This window comes from Phasianus colchicus, chromosome 10, assembly GCF_987193195.1.
Source record: "Phasianus colchicus chromosome 10, bPhaCol1.hap1.1, whole genome shotgun sequence".
NCBI lineage: Eukaryota > Metazoa > Chordata > Aves > Galliformes > Phasianidae > Phasianus > Phasianus colchicus.
This window is the reverse complement of record NC_143445.1, coordinates 10,076,551-10,101,608: the sequence shown is the minus strand read 5'-3', so window position 1 is coordinate 10,101,608 and position 25,058 is coordinate 10,076,551. Positions and strand designations below refer to the sequence as shown.

The 25,058-nt window shown below is 37.5% G+C and overlaps 2 protein-coding genes across 6 annotated transcripts in view; one reads left to right on the top strand and one right to left on the bottom strand.

Moving 5' to 3' along the window:
• The window catches only part of COL4A4 (collagen type IV alpha 4 chain), a 63,941-nt gene extending 47,076 nt beyond the window's left edge, over nucleotides 1-16,865 (top strand). The window contains exons 36-47 of the mRNA XM_031596353.2: nucleotides 49-156; nucleotides 4,252-4,323; nucleotides 4,669-4,797; nucleotides 6,215-6,322; nucleotides 7,153-7,308; nucleotides 7,963-8,061; nucleotides 8,426-8,434; nucleotides 9,347-9,478; nucleotides 11,118-11,234; nucleotides 12,156-12,344; nucleotides 13,875-14,161; nucleotides 14,977-16,865. Coding sequence (XP_031452213.2) covers nucleotides 49-156; nucleotides 4,252-4,323; nucleotides 4,669-4,797; nucleotides 6,215-6,322; nucleotides 7,153-7,308; nucleotides 7,963-8,061; nucleotides 8,426-8,434; nucleotides 9,347-9,478; nucleotides 11,118-11,234; nucleotides 12,156-12,344; nucleotides 13,875-14,161; nucleotides 14,977-15,240 — 1,670 coding nt within the window. The 3' untranslated portion in view covers nucleotides 15,241-16,865. The remainder of the gene's footprint in view (nucleotides 1-48; nucleotides 157-4,251; nucleotides 4,324-4,668; nucleotides 4,798-6,214; nucleotides 6,323-7,152; nucleotides 7,309-7,962; nucleotides 8,062-8,425; nucleotides 8,435-9,346; nucleotides 9,479-11,117; nucleotides 11,235-12,155; nucleotides 12,345-13,874; nucleotides 14,162-14,976) is intronic.
• Nucleotides 16,866-22,419: 5,554 nt separating this feature from the next.
• The window catches only part of RHBDD1 (rhomboid domain containing 1), a 30,614-nt gene continuing 27,975 nt past the window's right edge, over nucleotides 22,420-25,058 (bottom strand). For 2 of the 5 annotated variants that reach the window (XM_090147277.1, XM_090147279.1), the window contains 2 exons: nucleotides 24,423-24,546; nucleotides 22,420-24,025 (listed from right to left, as the gene is read on the bottom strand). In XM_090147277.1, the coding sequence (XP_090003403.1) occupies nucleotides 24,428-24,546 (119 nt within the window). In that variant the 3' untranslated portion in view covers nucleotides 22,420-24,025; nucleotides 24,423-24,427. Of the gene's footprint in view, nucleotides 24,035-24,422; nucleotides 24,547-25,058 lie in introns of all 5 variants that reach the window. The other 3 variants (XM_031596356.2, XM_090147275.1, XM_090147276.1) reach the window with 2 other exon arrangements.

Sequence of the window (25,058 nt, the reverse complement as noted above, 5' to 3'; positions counted from 1 at the left end):
TTCATTTAATGACTTTGTAGTCAAGGATACATATTTTCTTTTCCTCAGGAGCTACAGGTCCTCCAGGATTGCCAGGAGAACCTGGAGAAAAAGGGAAACATGGGATTTTGGGACCTCCAGGGCTGCAAGGATTAACTGGGTCACAAGGTAGAAAAGGTAAATAGCATACAGAACCTATTGGTTATAGGACAGGATCGTATATTGCTACTCTTTTAGCATGAAAATGGAAAAGGTCTAACACAAGCATGTTTTGGTTCTGCATTCCCCTAAATAACTAAAAATATTAAGCCAGTTTTGGGGACCTTTAAAAAAAAAACAGATGTGGCCTCACAAAATTAGACTGAACATTAAAATGAATAAGGAAGAAAGTAGAAACAGATTCTGGCTCTGCTGATGAAACCAATAGTGGGAGTTAAGGAAAGAAAAAGGTGTTTGCATTGGTTCAGGTGTTCCGCTTTTGCTTCAGTTGTGTTCTGCCTTTTCACCATGGAGTGCCACTGTTACTCTAACAAAAACAGCAAACTGCTGTGGGCAGTTTTGTCTACATCAAATTGTAATCATAAGATAATTTGGTTTTCTTTTGATTTCCTAAAAACTGTTTATTTGTTTTTTTTTTGGGGGGGGGATTTTACATAGAAAAGGTTTCCCCAGATTCTATATTATGCTTTTCACAATGGTCATTAGTTCTAGATTGAACAGACATTCATCTATACAGTGTTTTCTGTGGCAGACCATTATGTCATTCTGAGGATAGTAAATATTAATATTGAAGTTATAGATTACAGTAATACATTATAAAGAAAGATAATCAACTTTGCACATTCTCTGCACTATGTAATAATTTAGTTCATAACCAATTTCAGAGCAAGAGGAACATTAGTGATGCTTATACAGATACACAGAAATAACATGAGACTGATAAATGGCTAAACAGATTCACTACAAATTCAGGCTAAGATGATATTGAGGTTTCCTTCAAAATACTGGAAAATTAAGTGAAAAATGGAAATTTTTGATTATTTGCAGAGCTGGTTTAAACTGTTGTGACAGATTTCTTGCTAGTGTTTAATCTGCAAAGGGGCATTTAATTGCTGCAAACCATATTTTCTATAAGGCAAAAGTCTGCAATCACAGGGATATCTAAATTGAGAGAAAAAAGCTGTAAACTTCTTGGTAATGGATGGACTCTTCCTGCCATAAGAGCTCAGAGACTTTTCTGTTGTATGGAAGTTATCCCAAGTCCTGCAAAGGAAACATAAATAAACACATGCTGCAGAGGGAAAAGTTTTGTTCCAAATAGAAATTAATTAGACAACAAGTTGCCTGCCTTAGAATCCCAAATATTGCCATTAAAGTCAAAAATACCTTTGAAATTATACTCAGTAATGAAAACTGAATAAAATAGGTATTCCACTTCAACTAGAAAACATAGATCATACGCTATTTTTATTAATATGGGGAGTATTAGAAGTGAAATGGTTAATTGGCTGTTCACTGTTAAGGACACAGCCTTGTTAGTATAATTGTCTCTCATTTATATTAATTGTCTTGTGCCTGAAGAGCTTTTAGATTAAAACATTTAGTTAAAGGGCTTCTACCAAAGCATAACATTTTTTTTTATTACAGACATAGTTTTACAGGTTAAGGGTTCAGTATGGCAAGCCTTACTTGTATGAGTAATCCTTTACAAAGCAAGCAATATTAAGAACACGAGCAGAATTACTTGTGTAAGTAAAAGTTGATTTGGGCTGTAAAATGCAGAAGTGGTGGTTCATACATAGGTCAGCCAATTCAGCTGCACCTAGAAGTGTGCAACAACGGCAATCCAAAAAGCTAGAAATACAAGTGCTGATATTATAATGGATTGTTGGCAAAGGTGCCAGAAATTCCCTGGAAAGCAAGTAAGCCAAGCCATCCATCGTGACTGAATAAAACTAAAGATCAAAAAATTTTAAATGGTGGCCTGGGTTCCAAACGGCGTTAGTAGTTCATAATTGTTTTAAAACACTGCTATTAAATCCCCCAGATTGAAATACAATTCTCACATAAATTTGAAAAATGGGAACGTCCTCAAGATAAAAACAGGCTACAGAAGACAGGATTGAAAGTTAAAATTTCATGAAAAGTTAAAGAGCAATGGATTAAGGGCACAGGATGTACTACAGGTGGGATTAGTAGTATCCCATACTAATAAATGGATTGCATTACCCATGTCTCGCAGGTTTTTAAACCTTCTGAACTTAAATTTTTCCAGACTGGTGTTTGCTTGTTTTGTTTTCTTCCCCACTCCTTTGTTAAAGTTTACAAAAGTAATTGAACGTTCTTTCTGAGAACAAAGATATGGATTATTATTTATGGTGTGTTTAAGAACCCTGGTGACCTACTTGAACTAAGGATGTTCACTTTTGGCAGGTGAACTATTTGATGAAGGGCATTCCTGACACTGTTCCTGTGGTGAATTGTCCCTGAAACATTTGACTGTCTTAGAAATTTAGAGATAATTCCATTTGTATGTCTATAGTAAAGCAATAAATTCTATGATTCATGCTCTGGATATACAGCAGATGTGTGTGCTGTGGGACATGCTGGGATCAGACACAGGAACTGAAACAGAACCTCCATCCTCTAAGCCAGGAAGTGGCTAAACAGGAAAAAGCAGACAGAAAAATATAATTCAGAGTTGCAGAAAAAAAAACACCACTGAAACAGGATTGAGAGTCGTACCTTATAGGGAGATGAATCAGTAGAGGTGGAAAACTGTCAGGAATTCTAACAGTACTGTCCAATTGCTTGAAGACCAATATTCACTCTAGGCTGTCCTGCTCTGGAGGGAAAAGCATCCCAATTCTATTCCTGTCTGAAGTATTTGAAACCCATTGTCTAATCAGTTCCTATCACCAGGTACATCCTTAGCATGATTAAGAGACCTAAATATTGCACTCTCATTTCTCAGGTGAATATCCAGCTGATAGGATCCCCCTACTTTCTCCCTCGCCCCATAAGTTTTAAACAAAAAGCAAAGTATAATAAGAAAACATCAAAGATCACAGTATTCAGCAATTTTAAGTTAGAAACTTACAGGATACAATTGATTTCACTGTGTTTTCTAATTTATGATAGCTCCAGGTTTAAATAGTAGTGCAGTTTCAAATTCTGGTTTTGCCTGGATAAGAGCATTATGACATCATTTATTTCTCAAGAAACAACACTATAGTAATCAGGATGAGAAAGGACTTTTAATCAGACTTTTTTACTCAGTTCTACAGAATTTACAATAAAACAGGCAAATAACTTGACTGGCCTTCAGCAGTGTTTGCACAAAATAAAATTTCAACTTTTTGACAGTTTATGAGAGTGCCTGTCAATGAACCATGAATTAACTAAGATTAAGTGAAGTGCACCTACAGATATTTATGGTTTGAAGTTGAGACAGCGTGGCATTGTAAGACAAGTCTGCAGGTTGTATTTGATAAGTGTACATCTTCTTATTTGAGACTTCATATATGCAACTTAGGAAACAATAAAATGCTGATGACATGGAGATTTTTTACCTTCCGCTGCAAGAAGTTAACAATCTCAAATTCGGTCAATAATGAAACAAAAAGATTAAGATGCTATCTGTATTCTTTACTCACTGTGTTTTTATCAATTTTCAAAAAAGCTCTGATCATAATGAAAAAAATATTTTCAACTAGTACAAATAGTCAGCTTATGATCTGCTCATCTAGTTAACACTGATAGCAACAAAGATGCTGAATGCTATCACATACCCAAACCTTAATTACAGATGTCTAAATTCTGTTGTTTTCAAAGACTTTGTGCTGTTTGAAGAACTTTTGCAGTAGCATGATATAAAGCAGCATGATTTCCTGTGTGAAATCTGCAGGACCAGAAAAAAATAAGACAGGTAAAAATTTTGCTTCTTTTTCATGCAGCTAGGTTAAATTGAATTTATATTTGGAAAGAAGATGTAAAGAAGTTCCAGTTTACAGGAGTTTCATGCTGCTAGCTGCAGTATAGAAATAGGATAAAAGTGTATGTTTTCTGATTGTTTTGATATATGGGTGCTTATTTTCAGGCTTTTTACTCTTTCCTTTCCATGATGATTGCACTGAGGTGAAATGTGATTCCTTCAGTTGCCAATAGGAATCAAACTCAGGAAATGTCCTGCTTTGGTCCAGAACATATCAGCAAAAAATATATAACTTTTAATTGCTGTGGTACCCCTTCATTCCTGTCATACCTCTTTAGGTCTTCCTGGACTGCCTGGACTGGATGGCTTGCATGGACTAAAAGGTCAAAAAGGTTCTGCAGGAGCTCCAGGTAAAGAATGGAAATAGCCACGTAGAACAGAAAATACTTATGGCTTTATACTAAGAGAAAACTAAAATGTAGGACTCTGTAACCCATTTATATTTCAAATTATAGGTAACAATGATGCTATATAAAATAAATCCTGAAGAAGAGCCATAAAGCAAATATTACTTTCTTTGAAATAGATGAATAAGGACTAGATTCAACAAAACTCCATCTTGGCCAAGAGAAAACCAGCAAAACAATGCTAGGCAATCCTTGCATAGAGGAACATCTGCACATGGTGTTTCTGTTCTGCACAACTGTATTTGTAGTCACTGTAGGCTTTATGTACATAACTCTTTTCCTATAAAGGTCAAAGTGAAACAGGGCGCCCAGGATACTCAGGAGAACCTGGACCAAAAGGAGAGAGAGGTGAACCTGGATGGCCTGGTATTTCCATTCCAGGCACCCCTGGAGAAAGGGGATTCCCAGGATTCCCAGGTAAGAAAAGATTTTCTCCTCAGTGGTGCCTTGCAGAGATGAAGTGAAGCTCATACAAGCTCTTCCCCTGATTAGCACGAACACAAATACATGCAAGGAGATTGTCTCACTAATGTAATTCCTATTAGGAGCATTTATATTACAGGAGAGGAAAGAAGGAGAACAAAAGATGATTGACTTGGACAGACTCAGGAAACTGCTAGGTGGAGCTGCCTCCCAGGGAAAAAAAAGTACCTAAAGAAAGAGTGCAGAACAGCTGGTAGTCAGAGAAATAAAGCAAATCTATTCCAATGTAAATGCAAGATGGAACTGTATCACAAGTCTGCTATGAGTATTCAAGAGCTTGGTGATGGAGGAATTGCATGGAAATAAGAAAAAATTGTGCAAAAGACACATTCAGAACCTAGCTGGACACAGTCCTGTGAAGGCTGCTCTAGCCAACCCTGCTTTGAGGAAGGAGTGGGACTAGAAAATCTCCAGAGCCCCATTCCAGCTTCCACAATTCCATGATGAAAAACATCAGTTTTGTTCTACCAAACCTTGGCATGGTATCAAAAAAAATCTAACTGATATGAATTCTGACAAAGTGAATACAGTCATTTTTCTTAATTCAATCTGTTTGTGAACAGAATGGTTGAAAAAAAGAGACAAGTTTCATTCTAAGATATATTACACTGCTTGACATGAAATTGTCAAGGCCTCACATAGCATAACTCCCATAGCATAACTGCTTTGACAATTTTATTTTAAAGTTTATTTTGTATAAAGTAATTTAAGAGTAAATGGAAGGGTGGAGTCAAAACACAGAATAGAAGAAACCAAATTATTATTTAGAAAAGATAAGGCAGCAGAGTACAACACATGCACATCACCTGCTAGTTTACAGAAGTGTTATGCAGAGGATGGTAACAACCTTTCCTGCCTGCCGCATATGAGGGCACTTAATTTGCAAAAATTCAGATTACACATGAAAAAAATAGGTTTACGTCCAGAAACTTTATTTTGTTCACTAAAATTTTTAGAAAAAGGCTGAACTCATTTTTGTTAGGTACAATCTGGGACTACTTATCCTGCTGCTAGGCAGAGTGATTTTTTAGTCCTCCATTATCTTACATTTTTATCATTTCCTTGATTGTTAGCACTCAAGAGCAAAGCTTATTTGTGGCAATATGCCCATATGTAAGTGTGCTCTTTAGTTAAGTAGATTCAATAGAAAGCATTAAAAGTTCGTGAAGATAAAATATTTTCTGACACAAAATGTCTTCCCAATCACAGGTATATTCAATACACAAGTGAGAGCATACACAACTTCTATGTCTCTGACATCACATATCATCATTCCTTTGGTTAGTAACTTATCTCTGTAATCTTAAAAGAAACCCTTGCTGTTGTGTGATTGTTTTAACATGATCTGTAGGTAGAAGAGGACCTGTTGGACCCATTGGACCTAGGGGACCATCTCCCAGTAGCGCTCCTCCTGGTCTTCCAGGTGATCAAGGACCACCTGGTTTAGATGGCATCAGAGGTACTTAAAGCCAAAAATTTCATATTTATTAATGTAAAAAGCCCCTCAGTCTGTTACGAGTCACTGATTTGTTTCCTGTGGATAAACATATAAAAGCACATGAGGAACAAAGAAATTAATCAATGCTTCAGTGAATAAACAGAAGTGAACACTGGATAGATCCCCAGAGCAAGAATACAGATCTCCACATTCAGTTTTCTGGTGTGTTTTTGTAACTCCATAGAAGTCCTATTGCTACAGCATATCTTGATTTCCACAGAAGCAAACCAGTAAGATTACTGGCATCTCTTTCAAGGAAAAAGCATAGAAGTCATTGTTCTATGTTATGAGGCCCGCCTATTTTTCACATATGTTGTGAAAAACTTTCCGGCCTAAATCCAGCCTTGCAAAAGCTAAAACTGGCAACTCATTTGTAAGAATTTATACAGACCTCACTTCTTCCTATAGACCATGGTCCTCAAGTAGTGCTTTTTTCAGTTCTTCTGACCCATTCCTTACCTAGTCCAAAGCCTTACTTCCTATTCTAAAATAGGAGAAGAGATGGAAGGATAAGTGACACTATAATAGAGAAAAATAAACATCATCTCAATATAGGTATCAACTTGCCACCTTTTGTTGGAACAGAATCCAGTATTGGGAGCTATTTGTATTATGTTTTCTTTACAGCACTTTGGAGAAAGACCAATGCCAATATTTCTAAAAACACACAAGGATTGTCCTATATTCCAGTGGAAAAAAATAAAAATAAATGTAGATAGCAGTGGAAAGTAACTGTTATTAGATGTTTATGCTTTGTGTATGTAAGAATTTATTTTTATGTTTTACCAAAGGTCAGCCTGGGAATCCTGGTCCTCCTGGAGAGACTGTCTTTGTGCGAGGAGATCCAGGTGACATCGGTATTCAAGGGGCACCAGGCATTCCTGGGCACCGAGGGCTACAAGGAGCCAGAGGTCTTCCAGGAAATCAAGGAAGAGAAGGTCCAAAGGGTATGATCTGAGATGTTTTTAACTAGCAGGTGTATTTATAGCCAGCTCTGTGCAACTGAGCCTTATACATGAAGCCTTGGGATTGCCATTGGAGACTCTGCTGTAGCCAAGGGTATACTGGAAATTTCTTAGCTCTGCCCTTTTACCTACAGATAAGATAGAGCAGTGGAAAAAGGCTAGAGTAGCCAGATTCATATAGATTATTTCCAGCAACTTTCTGAAAGACTCCCCTACCAACCTTTGATTCTGAACTAAAACCTGAGTCTCCAAGATAAAGCAAGCCTTGTCTCTGTTTACAGGGGTCTAGAGAAATCTAGCTGCAAATGTGTCTGAACTAGGTGTCTCACAGCTTTCCCATAGCAGTAGTTTAGGGCTCTCAACAGATTCCTTAAAAGTTCAAAAGCAGGTTCTAAATATTCTGCTTCCTCCACACAAAGAAACCCTACTTACACAAATCCCTTCCAATCTCTGCTAGAAGGAAAGTCAAACTTTACTTCACTTCAAGACTAGGGAGATAAAGGGTGCATTACTTTTTTCAAGACAACAGAGTTGAGCTGTCTCAAGCATTTTTTTGTTACTCAAGCAGCCAGACATCTTATTTATATGTTCACCTTGGAATGCAACTACACATCTGCACAACTGTTTTCTTTCCAGGTCCAATGGGAATCCATGGCTCGCGGGGTCCACCTGGTGCTGTAGGACAACCAGGAGACCAAGGTTTTCAAGGAAAACCTGGTCCTAAAGGTCCCACGGGTACTTACAGTCTTGTTCCTCATTGCCACTCAATTGAAACTTGTGATCTTTGTATTCATACATAAAACAATCTTACTAATTTTTATTTGTATATATACAATTTAAGCAAACTCAAAAAAAATCTAAATGATTTTTCATTTGAGCTATGTAAAGACTTCTGAATTTGTTACTTCATATAAGTGATTTCAGTTCTCATTTCATTCTTTATTTTGAGCTGTGTAAAGATTTCTGAATTTTGTATTTGTCACCTCATATAAATGATTTCAGTTCTCATTCCACTCTTTACTCTATTTGCATGTCTGAAATTTGATTCCACTTGCACTGCAATGGCTGAAATCTGCATTCCATTTTTCACATCCCTCAGGGTTCATAGGTAAGTTGATGACTATTGGTTATAGTTCATAAGGATTTCCTTGTGTATAGGTGTGTTATACGCTTATAAGAAAGTATTTTTTGGCTTGGCTGCTAGGAAGAGTAGATAATGCCACAACAACATAGTGCTAATAGATTTTTCACATAAACAGTTTGTGCTTCCAAGTATATCGTGATAATACTACACTGAGAAGAAGCCTTGTGCCATGATGTCAGTTAAACATGCAAAATACCTTTGCTTCAAATTAAACACATTTTTAGTTGTACTTTTTTTTTTTTTGGAGGGGTATACCACACTAGATACTTTCTAACCAAAACCTGGAATCCTAGACTGAATCAGTATGGATAGAAACTGAGCTCTTAATCTGCCTAAACCAACACAACTGATTTTGTTCCAAAATACCAGGAGCTATAGCCAATAGCTTCTGGTAACTTTCAATAGATAAACGTGTCAATTCTTTCTTACTACTATAAATGGAGATTGTGGGCTAGAAGAGTGAGCTCTCTTCCTCTTGCCTCCTTGTTGAGGGTTTTACAGTCACAGAATAAGCAAAGTACTGTAAATGTTTACATGTGCTAAGGTATTTGAGCTGAAGTTAAGTAGACTTGATACTTCAACTCAGATCAGTTTGGGTCACATTAAGACAAACTGCACACCAAATATTTGAAACATATCAGTTAGCATACACCTGCTAACACGTTTGCCATGCTATGCTGTTAAATGCCATTCTTTAAAGACTAAAATTAAAAGCAGGGAGCATAGGTCAATGTTTTAGAATATTAAAGCATGCACTTGAATATCAAAAACAACTAACAGGTATGTTGATTTTTTACATGGGAGCTATTACTTTTTTTTTGTAGTTGTCATTTTAATGTCATTTAGTCTAATTTACTTTCATATTGCACACAATAGGTGATCCTGGTGAACCAGGAAAAACGGATGACTCGTGTCCTGCAATCCCAGGGCCTCCTGGGGAAGCAGGACATAGAGGAGATGATGGTTCAGTTGGATTACCAGGGCCAATAGGTCACCCTGGACCCCCAGGTAAGCTTGTGTTTTAAAATCTTAGACGCCTATTTTCAGCTATTTAGATGGGGAATTGGAAAGGGTCACTGCACCTTCTCTACCTTTTATCCTTAAAAGGTAAGGTTTAAATGGTCTGCAGAAAGAGGTAGTGTGTTGGTTAATGCTGAGTATGATAGACCAACATGGCTAAACCAGGCTACTTGAGTCTGCCTACACTACATTCCTCTTTTCCTAGGCCACAGAAAGCAAAACATCACAAACTGCTAAGAAAAACAAATTCTTCAGATGGTATTTTTCCTTTTACCAACAAATAAAAAGCAGTGCCTAGAACCCCCACTACCATTTAATATTAACTGGTGGTTTGGCCCAGACAGGTTATATTCAGATGTTAAACACATCTTTAAATTTTAGAAAAACACAGATTCATAAACCATGCTACACTAACCAAAGTCCTAAAAAGATGTACCAATGATTCCAACAGTTACCATCTCCACAGAAAAACTGTAGCAAATCTGTGTGGTGTCTTCAGTATAGGTTGTATCTAAATGTAATGCCCGCAATTTAGGTAGTAGAATCCCCCCTACAGTTTGAGACTTTTTTTTTACTTGGGCAAGTTTGCTGTTGTAACTGCACTGAACATACCATGTCTCCAAGAGGGGAAAAAAATCCATCATGTGCTCCCAATAGATTCCCTGCAGGGGTCATTGCTCTCATGAAAGTGAGCATAAGGCAGTTTTCAGTGAACTATATCATTTTATACAGCTTAATTGATTTGCCAACCAGAAGGTGTTTCTAAGTTGAATTGCTGTTTTCATTCTATACATCCTTAAAACAGTTTCTGTAAAATCAGACAGTGCAATGATATGTATTTGCACTGGTTTGTACGAAAACCACTTAGTAATGCTTTTTCTTTCATTAACACAGCAGAATTTGAAACGTCCCTGCTGAGAAAGCTACATAGATCAGAAACAGAGATTTTACTGGCAGAATCAGGGTATATTACTAAAACTTCCGTGCACTTGAACCTTGGTAAAACAGCCATGACACAGAAATTGAAAAGCTGTTCAATTGTTTCCAATTTTCATAACAAAAAGGTAACATGGGGAATGGTTAAATGCTGTATAGCAGCTTCAAAAACCAGTCTGCAGGTTAAATAGTATAGTGTGCAAGGAATAAAGCATGCACTATTAATTATAACCAACTCCTGTGATAGAAAACAGTTTTTCACAAAAATTGGAAAAACACTGTCAATTGCAACAACATCTGACAAGTTGAGACTGCATTTAAAGTAGTCAGAGGAGTATTGTTACCTGTGCCCTACGTATGAGGTATCTATTACTGTTTGACCACGCTTTATTATCTGCTAATGAGTACAAATGTTTTTGTATGTGAGAAATATAGAAAAGCCTTTGCTCTTCCCCACTGGATGTAATCCAGTTCAACTGTCTCTTTCTTTTCTATTAATACTTGAATACATGCATTGCTTCACAGGAAGTTCAGTAAGTTTAAAGGCTTTGAATCAAGTCCTAAAAGATGAAGGCCTGCCAGTAAGAGTTATAACACTTTACTGACCTTTTGCATACTGTTTATGTTTGAACAACATACTAACATTAAAAGGAGTTATATTAAGGGAGAGTACATACTTCATATTTATTAGGAAGGAAAGGTGAAGAAGGGTCATGTGGCCTGCCAGGTCAAGATGGCTTACCAGGAGCACCTGGACCACCAGGTGACCAAGGGCATGTGGGAGAGCAAGGATACGCTGGACCACAAGGTAAAAATGGTTTCTTTTTCTTGTCCATGTACTGCCATGGAATGGGATAAGCAGATACGTCAACTTCATTTTGAAAATAACTTCGCTGATGTTCTTTGATAGTGGTGGCTCCAATTAAGAAAACTTCTAAAGACTCAGCAGGAGTTGCAGCTCAAGAAGTGTTGGATTTCCTATCCATGCTATTGCTGCAGCTACCCAGTCACATTATTTTTTGGGGGGAGATATGCAGGATGCACAGAGTAGGTTCTCCTTACTCCACTAGTTCACACATTGACACATCCACCTCTAATCCAAGAAACTGACACTTCTTTCTGCCTCAGTTCAAGCACTGATAGTGACATTTCTGGTTATCACCATAACACAAGAAATGCCTCTTGAAAGAATATTTATCTTAGCATCTGTGATCAATCAGGCAATCAACCACACATGCTTAAATGTCATTTATCAGTAGGTATGCAACTCTGAGTCAGGGCTACGAGCGCAATTGTCCGAGAAATTGAAATTGTATTTCTGCTGTGACAACTGTCTAATAAGTTACCAGCTTAACATGTGAGGAAAATGCACAGACTGTTACTGCAGGGATTTCAGTTCAGTCCAGACAAAGCAATCCACATGACTAAGTCTGGAAGATCATTGACCACCTCAGATCATTTCTTCCTAGGCAAAGATCCATGCAGTACAAGACAGACACAGTAGAAAAGCCAGCTGTGAAACATTCTGTACAATTTAGTTCTTTTCTCTCTGATAACAAGGATAACATGAGTCTACTGGTGTCTCTATTGCCCGTGACAATCTCTGAAATTAGTATTAGATTCAGCCAGAAACCCCTTGTTGAACACTAAAATACAGTAAAAGAGAAACATTCTAGCTACATATTCCTGCAAACAAATTCACTTTACCTTTTCTTCTATGTACAAAAAGGTCCACCTGGCCAGACTGGTATCCCAGGACCACCAGGGCCCCATATTAGATCTTCAAGTGGATTCTTGCTCGTCCTTCATAGTCAGTCAGACAGAGAACCACTTTGTCCACAGGGGATGCCAAAATTATGGACTGGCTATAGTCTGCTGTACCTGGAAGGACAAGAGAAAGCTCATAACCAAGATCTTGGTATGTATTGTAGTAATATGATAATTTCTCTCTGGATAAGATCTAGGGATGGTATGATCTACACAGTGGAAGACAACTCAAATAGAGCACAGTAAAAAAATTAATTATTTTCTGCAACACGGAACCATTCCAAAATTAGTAGTGGTTTGCTTCACCCATCCTGGCTAGCCATTTGGGGCTGTCTTTGGGCTCACTGGAGAGATTCTCCTAGATCAGGAGCATCTTGGGAAAAATAGCTGCTTAGGTTAGATGGTTGTAGTTAGCATAAATAAACTTTGCAAATAAAATTATTTATCATATACAGCAGAATTTTGTTCTCGAGTCTAATTTTTTATCTCTTTGCTTTCAAAAAAAACCAGATGTCTGCCAAGGATAGTTATTTCTGGAATTTTGAGACATTTCTTCTGCATAAACAATTCAGACTAGGGTTAACTAAATATACCTAAAAAACTGATTGGCTGTAGTTCATATAGAAGTAATTTTCTAAATTGTTGTAATCTTGTTCTGCAAGAGCTAAAGAATCTACTAGGAGAAAAGATCATCCTTACTGGCTGAACAAAAAAATATTTAAGAGTTAAAAGAACATTTCTTATTTATTTATTTTACTATAGCAGTGTCACTTTCACTATTAGATGTTTGGCAATCCCTAGGATAACCACAGTTGGTAACAAAATGTCTTATAAAAACAGTAAGAATATGATCCAAATAAAATAAAGTCCTTGTTCCCTGTGAGCAGTGGGTTCTTTTCTCAGGCATTTTTCATACTCAGGGTATTCTAGATCATGTATTATTACTAGTATGGAATATTACCAGTGGTAAACAAAATTGGCTTCTGTATAGAAACATCACTTCTGTTAAAAAAAAGACATTAGTATTTTTGGGCATGAGAAAAATACTACCTCATACAAAGATCAGGACACAAGAGAACTGCAGTGTTAACTACATAGGTCATCACAAAACTATTCTTAATTGAATTCTAGGAGAGTTTCACTTTGAGAGTCTGTGAAACTTTGTCAGAACGAAGTTAAACAACTGCTGAGATTTCAGCTTAATGCACTGGTAGCAAAGGTTGTCATACTTCACAAAAGTTTTCTATCTATCAGAATTAGCTTTTTTTTCCCCTACTGCTTCTGATGAGTTTTGATCTCCTCTTAAGCCAGCTGCCACCTCCTGCCCAATTTATTTTTCAGTGTTGGCACAGCTACAAAATTTGTTATACTTGTTTCCCATGGTAAGAAACTGCATCACGTTTAAATGCTAGATTGCAACACTATTCAACGTTATTGAAGAAAAGAAGGTTCAGATTGGTTAAAAATAGTTTGTTTACAATATAACTAATATTATAATATAATATAACTTCTTGTAGGAAGCCTGGGAGGTTTAAAATACTTGAAGACATAACCTCTGTCAAGACCTGTCGTTTTGCTGCAATGTTGGTCAGAAGATTGTTATCAACATACCTAAAAAGAAGTGACAAAATTTTCAAGTTTTCATCTTTTTGTTGTTGTTTTCCATTCTTACTATTTTCAGGTCTGGCAGGATCTTGTCTTCCTGTGTTTAATACCATGCCCTTTGCTTACTGTAACATCAACCAAGTTTGTTACTACGCCAGCCGAAACGATAAGTCCTACTGGTTGTCAAGTGCTGCTCCCTTGCCAATGACACCACTTTCTGAAGAAGAAATACAACCATACATAAGCAGATGTGCTGTATGTGAGGCTCCAGCTCAAGCAGTAGCAGTTCACAGCCAAGATCAGTCAATTCCTCCCTGCCCAATGAACTGGAGAAGTCTTTGGATAGGATATTCTTTTCTGATGGTAAGTTTCTGGGCACATGATTTCTTTCATACAGCTTTGGTGTTCTAAAGATTCAAACAGTTCAGCTCTGAAGCAAAAGCAAGCTAACAAATGTCTAGCAAATGGTACAAAGAAAAATTCAGAAAAAAACTTCACAAAACGAGGGTCAGTTTCAAAACCTGTCTGTAACTGTATATATATTATGCTAAAGTCATAGCTTTGAGCTGTACGTTCCTTAAAATTGCCAAGATTTTTGTGTGCTTGTCCCATAAACAATGGAATTCTCATGTACAAAGACACTTCAGGACAGTGTAGCAAGGACAAGGAATAATGGTTTTAAATTAAAAAAAGGTAGATTTAGATACAAGGAAGAAACTCCTTACTCAGAGGGTGGTGAGGGACCAGAACAGGCTGCCCCGAGGAGCTGTGGATGCACCATCCCAGGAAATGTTGAAAGGCCAGGCTGGATGGGGCTTTGAGCAACCTGGTATGCTGGAACATATCTGTGCCCATAGCAGGGGGGAGTGGAGTTAAATCTTTGAGGTCTCTTTCAACTCCAAACATTCTATGATTCTGTGGATTAGAAGTCCAGGTCTTTTCAGTGCTGTCCTCTAGTCACATTAGAAGCATTAGATTGAAGAACATCATTTAGAATCCATTTGGATTACTCTTTTCTTCAGCTTGTGAAGTACTACAAAAATGAGAGATTAGAGATTTTATCCAACAGTGGAAGGTGACTGACAAAAAAATTGAAAGCAGTTAAAGGAAAAGAAAAATTAACTTCACTTACATGTTTTTCACACACAGTTAACAAGTTTTTTCATTGTTCCTTCCAGCACACTGGATCTGGTGATCAGGGAGGTGGGCAGTCCCTTATGTCACCAGGAAGCTGCTTAGAAGACTTCAGATCAGCACCATTCATTGAATGCCAGGGTCAGCGGGGAACTTGTCAGTTTTTTGCTAATGAATACAGCTTCTGGCTAACAACAGTGATGCCTGACTTGCAGTTTGCATCAGCTCCTTTGTCAGGAACTCTTAAAGAAGGACAAGAGCAGAGGAAAAAAATCAGTAGATGTCAGGTATGCCTGAAGCATGATTAACAAGTGAAACAAATTAATAGCTAGAGTAAAACAAAAAACATGCTAAAGACTTAAATAGTATTTAATGTGTAAATATGTTTTAAAATGTGTAACTCTTTTTGCTTGAGTGGATATATAAGATGGAAAGATGCATCTATTCAGTTTCATCCACCCATGTGCACATATCTACAGGTAGTAAAATCCAGTATAAACTACTGGAGTCTGCTACCATAACATACAGGTAACAAGCTGAACATGCAGGGTTGAATTCAGTCTGGAATACCAAGAATACAGTGCATGATTATGCAAGACAGTAGATTTCCTGTTAAAAGTGGCATTTAGAATATGGCATATTATAAAGAACTGTCTCTTAAAAAGTACATAGGTACAGATATGCAAAGAGTCAAATGTCTTGAAGTCCTACAGCTGAATTTCCCAAGCTAAAAGAAACTTTCCCATGCTGTTTCTGAGGGAAGGGGAAAATGTAATTGTTAAAACCACATGATTACACATAATAAAAGCAACAAAGATCAAAGTCTTACTGCTGCAGTACCTAACAAAACTGTGAAAGAACTTAATTGAGATTTCATAAGTAACAATAAGTTACATAATCTGTTGTCAAATGGATTTGCAAGAAAATAAAATTAGATGAGATAATGAAGCCTTAAAAAGCTATATTTATATTAGTGATGAATTTCATGAGAAGAAGTAAGTAAAATTATTAAGCTTTAATCCAAGTAGCAGGAGACAACAAAGCAGTTTTTAATGCTAATTGAAAAGAAATCGTAGCATGCTGATGAACCTAAGTGAGGAATATAAGAAGCATTTGTAAAATGTTATTAACTATCGTTTTGGGGGGAGGCTTTTTTAAAATTATTATTTTTGGAAATACACCACAGGAAAATTCATCACCTTTCAGAGTATTATAGAATGACTCTATCTAGATACACTTTTTATTACTGAAAGCATTGATAATGAAAAATTTTATAAGCTTAAGCACAAGTCACTTTCTGGAAAAAAAAAAGGACCTATTCCTTTTTCATTCAGCACATTTAAATGTTGATGAAACTACTGAAAAGCCACTGATGGCACATGGAGAATTCATCTTGTCCAGAAGGACCAAAAATGCTCCTTTTACCACTTACTAGGGAAGAATAAAACATTTTTCCAGCACTTTTAATTTCAGTGTGTTCACTAAGAGAACACAAGCAGAAGGATTTTCAGACTGAGATGCAAATCCAAAAGACCCAACAATTAAAGGAGAACTCCCTCTAAAGCCACCGCAATCATCTGATCAGCCAGCTTCCAATGTGGATGCACAAAGCCAAAAAGCAGGAAAAACACAGTCCAGCCTCAGCCAAGGGAAAATAAAGCAGTCAGAGTAACTCCACTCAAGTGTAAAAACATCAGATTGCTTTCTGACAAAACCACCAAGCCATACTGATCTGCTGTGCTGACATGGTTGGCTCCTACACTCTCACCCAGGAAACAGAGCCTACTTGGGACACATCCCTGTAGCCACCTGTCATGGGACACATTTCCCTTTGGAATCCTATCTTCTCACTGGCACAGAACCCTCAGTTCACTGCTCAGTGACCATAGCTGCATGTTCTTCCTTTCAAATATAACATATCTTTTTTTTTTTTTTTTTTGAGAAGGGACTGATTTTTCAAATTTAATTTTTTCCTGCTTCAGAGAGCATCCCACATGCACAATACCAGCTTTCTGGTTGTGAAGTAAGGAGTGGGGTTGTGACCCTCCAAGGTGTTGAGGAACCTCAGCATTTGTTGTGGTGAGAGGAAAGCAGCACGTAAAGGGGAGCACCATGTCTCACCTCCCCTTTGAGGTGTGCAGCCTGGATTTCCAAGGCCTAATCTAAAACCACACCAAATCAGTTTCAGCTTATGTTCAGTAGTAGCTGAATACCCTATTTGTTTTTCTCAGTGAGGTCCCTATTTCCTTCTTGGACTTAGAGGATTCCACATTTAGGTCTCACAAGACAGCATTCACCACCTTCTCTGTTACACACGTGCAGCTTCTTTTCAGGTTAGACACTCTCTGGCATTTTGTTACGAGTATTTACAGTGTGGCTTGTGGTAATATCTGCATTTAGGTAAAATAATGAAGAAATCCTTATATAGTACACCACTGAAAACTTTGTCTTTGATGAAAACATAAGATGGAAGGAAAGGGAGTTGGACTGCTGTTCATCCAACTTGAAGCAAGTATGCAGAAAAGTCTTAAAAACATCTGTAAGGATCAAAAAACGATAATCTACAATCATAGAATTATTTAGTTTGGAAAAAAAACCCTTAACATGAAATCCAACCATCAACCTAACACTAAAAGCTCACCACTAAAACCATGTCCCTTAGCACCACATCCACACATCTCTTAAAAATATCTGGGGCAATTCCACCACTGCCCTGGGCCGTCCCTTCCATTGCCTTACCACCGGACATCTGGAAGAATTTCTCTTCTCCAGCCCACACAGCCCAGTTCCCTCACCCACTCCCTCATGTGTCATTTTCTAGTTTCTTCACCAGCTTTGTTGCTCTTCTCTGAACGTGTTCCAGCAGCTCAATAACTTTCTTGTGCTGAGAGGTCAAACTGAATGCAGCACTTAAGGTACAGTCTCACCACCACTGCATACAAGAGAACAATCCCCTCACTGCTCCTGCTGACCACTCCCTGATGCAGGCCATATGCTGTTGGCCTCCTTGCCCACCTGGGCACACTGCAGCTCCTGTTCAGCTGGCTGTGACCAGCACCCCTGGGACCTATTCTGCTGGTGACTTTTTAGCCTCTCCTCTCCCCTCCCAGCCTGTACTACTGCATGAGGCCATTATAGCACAAGGACAGCACCCAGCATCTAAATCAGCCATTTCAAGGTACTCTACTGTTTTGGTCATGTTCAATTTTAAATGATCTAAAACAATTGCATTCTACTATTTTGAAACAAAGTTTTTGCACCTGTCAGCTACATCTGTTTCCTATGAAAGCATTGGAGATGTACATTTAATCTACCACTGATAGCTTTGAATGTCTAATAGCTACGTAGGTTTCTGTCTTGCATTTAGCTGACAGAGGCATTTGTCAAATATCAGATTTAATTCAAAATGAAGTTGCAGATGAAGCGCTTAATATTATTAAGCAAATAAGACATACTAAATTACAAAGCAGATGTACTCTAATTCTGCAATCATTTGTCCAGTGAGTGTACACAAAAAATAATTAGGTAAATTATTCATATGGGATCTAATTACGAAATTAAATGTAAAAAGGTATAGCTGAAATAATTCTTAAGCGTTAGAACAGTTTTAAGGCAATATCCCTGTGCTAGTCCTTATGGCCCAAGCACCATTGCATTCAAGAAGTCTGAATTTTGTGTATGCCCCACAAAGCAGCAAAGATTTTCCTACGCGGAAGGAAGATATTAATAGCAACACCGAAGTATTCTGCTGGCTGGGCTTTCTGGTTGTTGGCATTACAGCCATTCAGGATTCCATCTGGATGGAAGCCCCAGCCCTTGGGGAATACAAATGTCCTATTGCATTCAGTAGTTCAACTATGGATGTGTGGAAGTGCCAACGAAGTTGCCTATATGGAACTTGTTCCTAGGCACATGACTGATGTGAGCCTGAGCAAGCAGTGACAGCACAGCTGTTCTTCCTGAAAAACTCACTGAGAACTTACTGGCACAGGGCAGCAACAGCAGATAGAGCTTCATCAGGCTATCAGTGAGAGGGAATGGAGCAACAGTAGAGTATTTCCAGATCAGAAAACAACTTAGAGAGTTATTCCCAGAACCACATTTATAACATGCAACAAATTCAGGCAAAAGCCTTCCAGGAATTTTTCCAGATAAACTCTTAACCAAAACAACTCTTTCTTCCTTTGGCTGTATTGTAAGCACCAGTGAAACAACAACAAGTATTAAAACAGTCAAAAAAATCTGGTAGTCTACACTTCTATCTTATTTTGAAAACAGCATTAAGGTACACAAGTACTTGAGTAATTGAGGGGAAAACAGAGTTGATCTGATTCCATCACTTTCCACTTCAACATACAGCTGAACATAGTCGGTTTACTATGATTGCAAGCAATCTAGCATGAGACTGTATCATTAACCCTCATCAATTCTGTAAGTACTGCCAGTATCCAAATTCAGGAAACAAACCAAGTCCATTCGGGCAGTTTTCTTTCTGGAGTTCCATGCAGACTGCTGTAAATGAGATCACTCTACAGACTGAAGCCTGGTCTTGTAAGATCTTGCACAAGCAATCCCAAAATAACTTTTAATTGAATTTAGTCTGCCACACTTTAAAGAAAGGCTGCAAATGAGGACTTCTGTTTAGTGCTTTACATGCCCTCTGGAATCAGCTGTCTGGGCAAGAAAGAAAAAAAAAATCATTCAAAATCACAGGGAAGATGGGTCAATTAAAAGTAACGGGGAACAGCTGTTTGCAAGAAAAAGGATTACTCAAAAATCAGTTGTGAAGAACAGTCAGGAAAGGATCTGCCTTGCCTCTGAAATGATAAAAACTGTTACACAATTGTTTTGGTAAAAACTTCAGCAAGTAAGGGAATTACTTCCCCAGAATGAGCATCTATTTCATGGCTGGATACTATTTCAAAAATCAGCATTTTAAAAAAGTAAATGTTTGAAGTTCTGCCCACCACAACCAGCTGGAAAACAAGCAAAGCAGGGGAATCCTGTCCACAACGTTCAAACAGATATTGCTGTGTTTGTACCTTTCTATCCACTTCATCTAGAGGGTCCAAAAGGTATTGGAAGTTCAATTAGAGGTGAAATTCTGTAAGTGTTAAATGGAAAAACAGCTCCACATCACTCTGGAATTTATATAAACACATGGTTCCCTAGCACAATGTAGACAGCCTTCAGCATCTAAGAACACCTCTGAGCAAATCTCACCTTTTCAACCAGCACAGTGCTTGGCTGCTTCTCAGTAGGAAACAAGTCTGTTAAATGCTTTGTTTTCCACAGCTATAAGTGAAGCAAAAGACGATGCAAAAGAAAAATTAATACTGATTTCTAAAGAAACATACACAGCCTGACACAAATCAACTCCTCTGGTTAGGGATGCCAAGCAGAGAACCACCACCATGCACTACCACCTCATCATTTACAGAAAGATTTAGAATAAAGTATTCAAGCCCCAAAACTACATCGTGTTCAGCTTGGTAAAATAAAACTTTGCTACAAAAAAAAAAAAAAAAAAATCAAGATCTTCTACAGAATTTAGTCTTCCATGCAGTTACAACAAATATCACTGTTTCAGATACTCAAGCCATTTTTCCACAACAGCCACTCTGACTTCAGTTCTTCAAAACTCCAGGCAGAGTTGGCAGTGGGAAGTCCGACCTCTGCACACCGTGTGTTTCAAAGACTGTCAGACACTGCTGAATTACAATTTGCTCCAATGCAAATGAACAAAATTTTACCAAAACCAGATGAGTTGCACTCGGTCCACCTGTTGATCAGACAAAAGAACATAACAGCGTTCTCAGATGCTGGATGTATACACTGGAACTGGTTTTAAGGAATCAGCAAAAAAGGTCACCCCACACTCATTAAAATTGTACAGATTTAGGAACCATTCCTTAGATCACTACATACAGAGGGAAAAGACAAATTGCTGGTCTTCCCATCAACGCCTCTGAAACGATCTTTGTAATGAATGCTTTGGTGACGGACTTAATCAAACATCCTCCAATAACGCAAGAGCAAGTAAACAGTAAATGTTAAACTCAGATATTTGTCTAACCTGCCCCATAAAAACTACAGAAGGTGACTGCAGAATATACGTTAGCTTATTACAAAGCTCCACTAGTTAGAAAGCCTTCACTCACATTCATTTGCTGCACATTACACAATTTCTTCTTGTAAAAACAAACAAAAGACATGAACTTAACTCTGTTCTCATACAGCAGAAGACTGTTAGCAGTATCTCAATCTTGTGTCTTACTAACCCCTATTGCTCTAATCTTCAGATGACACAGGTGAATATAAATAAAAATACCCACACTAGATGAAATGTTACTGAAAGTTCCCATTCTCAACTTTCTCACCTCTGAGCTAACTTACATGAGATACAAGATTTATACCCTTTAGGAAGAGTACGTTTCCTTTATAAACAGTTCTGCTACAACTGAAAGCTGAAAATCATTAACATCCACTTACCTGATTTAAGGTGACAACAACAGAAGGGAAGCAAGGTAGATTTTGACCTAATTTGCAGCCTGTATTGAGAACAGTATCAGCAGTGACACTCTAGAACAATCTCTCCTGCTGTGGTGATGTACCATTTTGACAGCGTATTTTAGGGCACTTTCACCCTGAGGAGAAGCAGTGCTGCTTGGAAAAAACAACTCACACAAATATATGCTTTGCCTTTGCTTAAAGACAAAACAGAAGCGGGGGGAAAAAAAAACTTTAAGTTAAACACTGCTTTTTAATCACATCTTAATTTGGGACTGAAATATACCCATATTTATAAGCAGTAAGATGCTAGGTCACTGAATTATTAGGTTTCAAGAAGAGGCCTGTTAACAAGCCTGCTGATTGGGATTGATTAATGGTGTAAGATTTCTTACATGGTAGCTGATGACTGAGGTTGGAAAAAGCGTGAAATATTTACAAGAAAACACAGCATCTGAAACAAAGGAAACAAACTTTAGGTGTCAAAAGTGTTGGTGCTTTGTGTTGTTTGTTGTTGCTGTGTGCTTGTGGGGTTTTCGTTGTTTTTTTTTTAATCAGAACTGTTCTTTTCTTTTAAATCCTAATCTTATGTAGAAATTGTCAGCCACTGAACAAAAAATAATCAGTGTAGAATTATCCATTCGCATACGCTGTCCTGAATTTCAGCCCTTGAAGAGACAGCAGTACACGTGAATGTTAGGAATTCACCTGTGACTTTCATCTACCAGCCTCAGTGGATGTAAGTCCCTGCTAGGGAATCACTCTAAAAGTTTCCAAAACACTGTTAATATGGGAACTTTCCAGTAATCCAATCCCCAAACTTTCACTAAGTTCAAAAGAAGCAGGAATAGTCCCAACACAATTAATCTGCCCCCTCAGTATCACCATTCTTCACTTCTAACAGTATTATGGCAGCTCTATTTGAAATATATGCTTTAATTAATATAATGAGAAACAGACACCATGAAATATAAACAAACTTTATTTCAATTTTTTTACACAAAAAATGAAAACAGCTGAACAGCTATTAGTACTGAGAGGTTTTCTTAAGAATTTAATGGCAAACATTCAACAAAATGTAAGCATGAGGAACGTCCTGTGTTACTCACGTGGTTGTAATCACATTCTTCATCTTGGTTTTTGCTTTACTTCTTCCAACTAACTACTGAAGTGCAGTGCTTTTAATTAAAATAATAGACAGTAAATTGCACAAGCATTTGACCAGTGTGTTACATTTTGTCTGAGGAAACAGTTCTCCTACTTCCTCCTTTACACATCATTACACACTGAGCAAAATGTGCAAACTATGCATTTTTTTTGATATTTAACTAAATATCAGAAAGTTAGCCTACAGTAAGGTATGAGTATCTGCTTTTTTATTCTGCAGCTACTGAATATACTGAAAAACAACCAAGGCACACACATCAGGAAAAAAACCAAGACAAAGAACACAATAATTCACCATTACTTATCCTTTGTTTTAGAATCTGACAGAAAACACTGTGCATAATATCAACAGCGTTTTTATATCACCTAAACAATTACATCCAAAGTTCATTCATGCCTTTGGGATCTCAGACCCTTGAACCTTATATCCAGTATAACAGTGTGCAGCTGCTGGGCGTACAACCAGGAATAGGTAGGAAGGTGAAAGAGAATGGCACATTAGTGGGAGAACAGCTTACGTGTTTTGCAGCAAATATAAACTTCCCCAACATACATTAATAGCAGGAGGTATACTCTATTTAAACCACATAATCAATTCTATTTAAACCACGTAATTTTTTTTCCCTCTTTTACACTCGATCTGTAACTTCATAGAGACAGACTTCATGTAACACAGGTTGGTGATCATCTCTCTGAAAAGAAATCATTAAACTGCTCATCCTAGCACCACGTTAAGTGAGTGCTAAAGAGTTGCAAACAATTCTGTGCCAAAAGACAAAAATTAAATCATTTTTGTTCAGTCACATCTCTTCAGGTCTAAAATAGTTATAGGAGTATCTTTCAGAAGATTTTTTTCCCATAAACAAGAAAAATAAGTCTAGGCAATGAATGGTTTTTCAGAACGATCCTCAAAAAAAGCATTAGGTTTGTTAGTTAACATCTCTGAACAGACAGATATGCCACCAGCAGGGCAGTGAATAGATGACCTGTGCACAGGGACAGCCAAGCTCCCAGCTCTGCTGTCAGCTATTCCGGAATTGAGTCCAGGAACGCGTTATAGAAAATGAAGAATTCCAAGTTCACTGTATTAAGGCAAGACCTCCACCAGTCTGCAAACTATTACCTCTGCTGACTGGACCTCAAATGAGATACATATAGAGTTGAACAGCTGAATTTCTATAGCTCTATAAACAGCTTATGCACAATATAATTCAATATAATTTCCAAATCCTCTTAAAAAGGAAGACAGGTATTTCTAAAAAAGTATAAGTTAACAACTAAATCTATTCCTTGTATGGCTTATGCATCTTCCTTTCCATGAAAAGTCCAAGCCTAGACTCGTGCGATCCAGCCGTTGTCCTCATGGCAGTCTTTTCAAGTGACAATTGACATCCCAATCCCAGAAGAGTTGTTCATCTCATACCAAAAATAAGTAAAAAAAAGAATTGCATAGTTTTAAAATTACGTTTTAAAAGGGTTTATTGTTTTTTGTGTTTTTTTTCCTTTGTAATGGATGAAGAAAACCTGTTGTCTGAGAATACTAGCAGTCAAAGAGCCAGGCTACACAGAACTTCAGGGAAAAAAAGTTTGGTAAAAAACAGTTCTCTCTCATCTTTAAGATGCATCAAAATGGAATGACAAAGATCACATTTTAATTCCCAACTCATTTTTATCCAATTTTTGAGCCTAAGCGCACAAAATCTTCTGCAGTTTTGCAAATAGTAGTAAAAAAGAAAAAAGAAACCCAAATAAATAAAATTGCAAATATTTTGTTAATTCTGAATATCACTTCACAGTTTACATCAACGCCTACCACTGTCATTGTCTCCAAAATCTACGAAGCCTCTGCCTTCGCATTTCCTCTTCTGAATGGTGCTCAGGGGGGAACCAAAAACCGTAGGGTCGCCGCTCATTATTGTATGTTTCTCCACCAAAACCTAAAAGACAATGAAAAACAATTGTTATTTTGTTCTGTAATTTGAAAAAAATGCACATATACCCTGTAATCCAAAACATCACAACACAAAGGAAGCAAGGCATTGAATGTTTTCAATTCCAATGGCTTCAGGACTATCCATTTCCAACAAATCCTCTTAAAACTCTGAAATGGAAAATAACAGCAAGAACATTCCCACACCCAGAAGTCTAGTGTGTATTAACTTGGGAGTACGCATTTTTCACAATCTCTACTTCATACAGTAAACTCCAGATTGTTAAAATATTTAGACATCCTCACTAGCTACTTCTGGCAAAACAAGCTTCTGTATTTGATATATAATAGCAGTCCAACATGCTGACCCATACCAGATGCACAAACGGCTCCATATTCAGTTGGCAGCAAGCAGTTTTGGAAATAAACTAAAGTTGGCACGTCAGCTAGAGAGAACTGTAAGTTAAAGTGAACGGAAATATCTCACCAAGACTGAAGGAAGGTTCTCTGCTCTGGCAT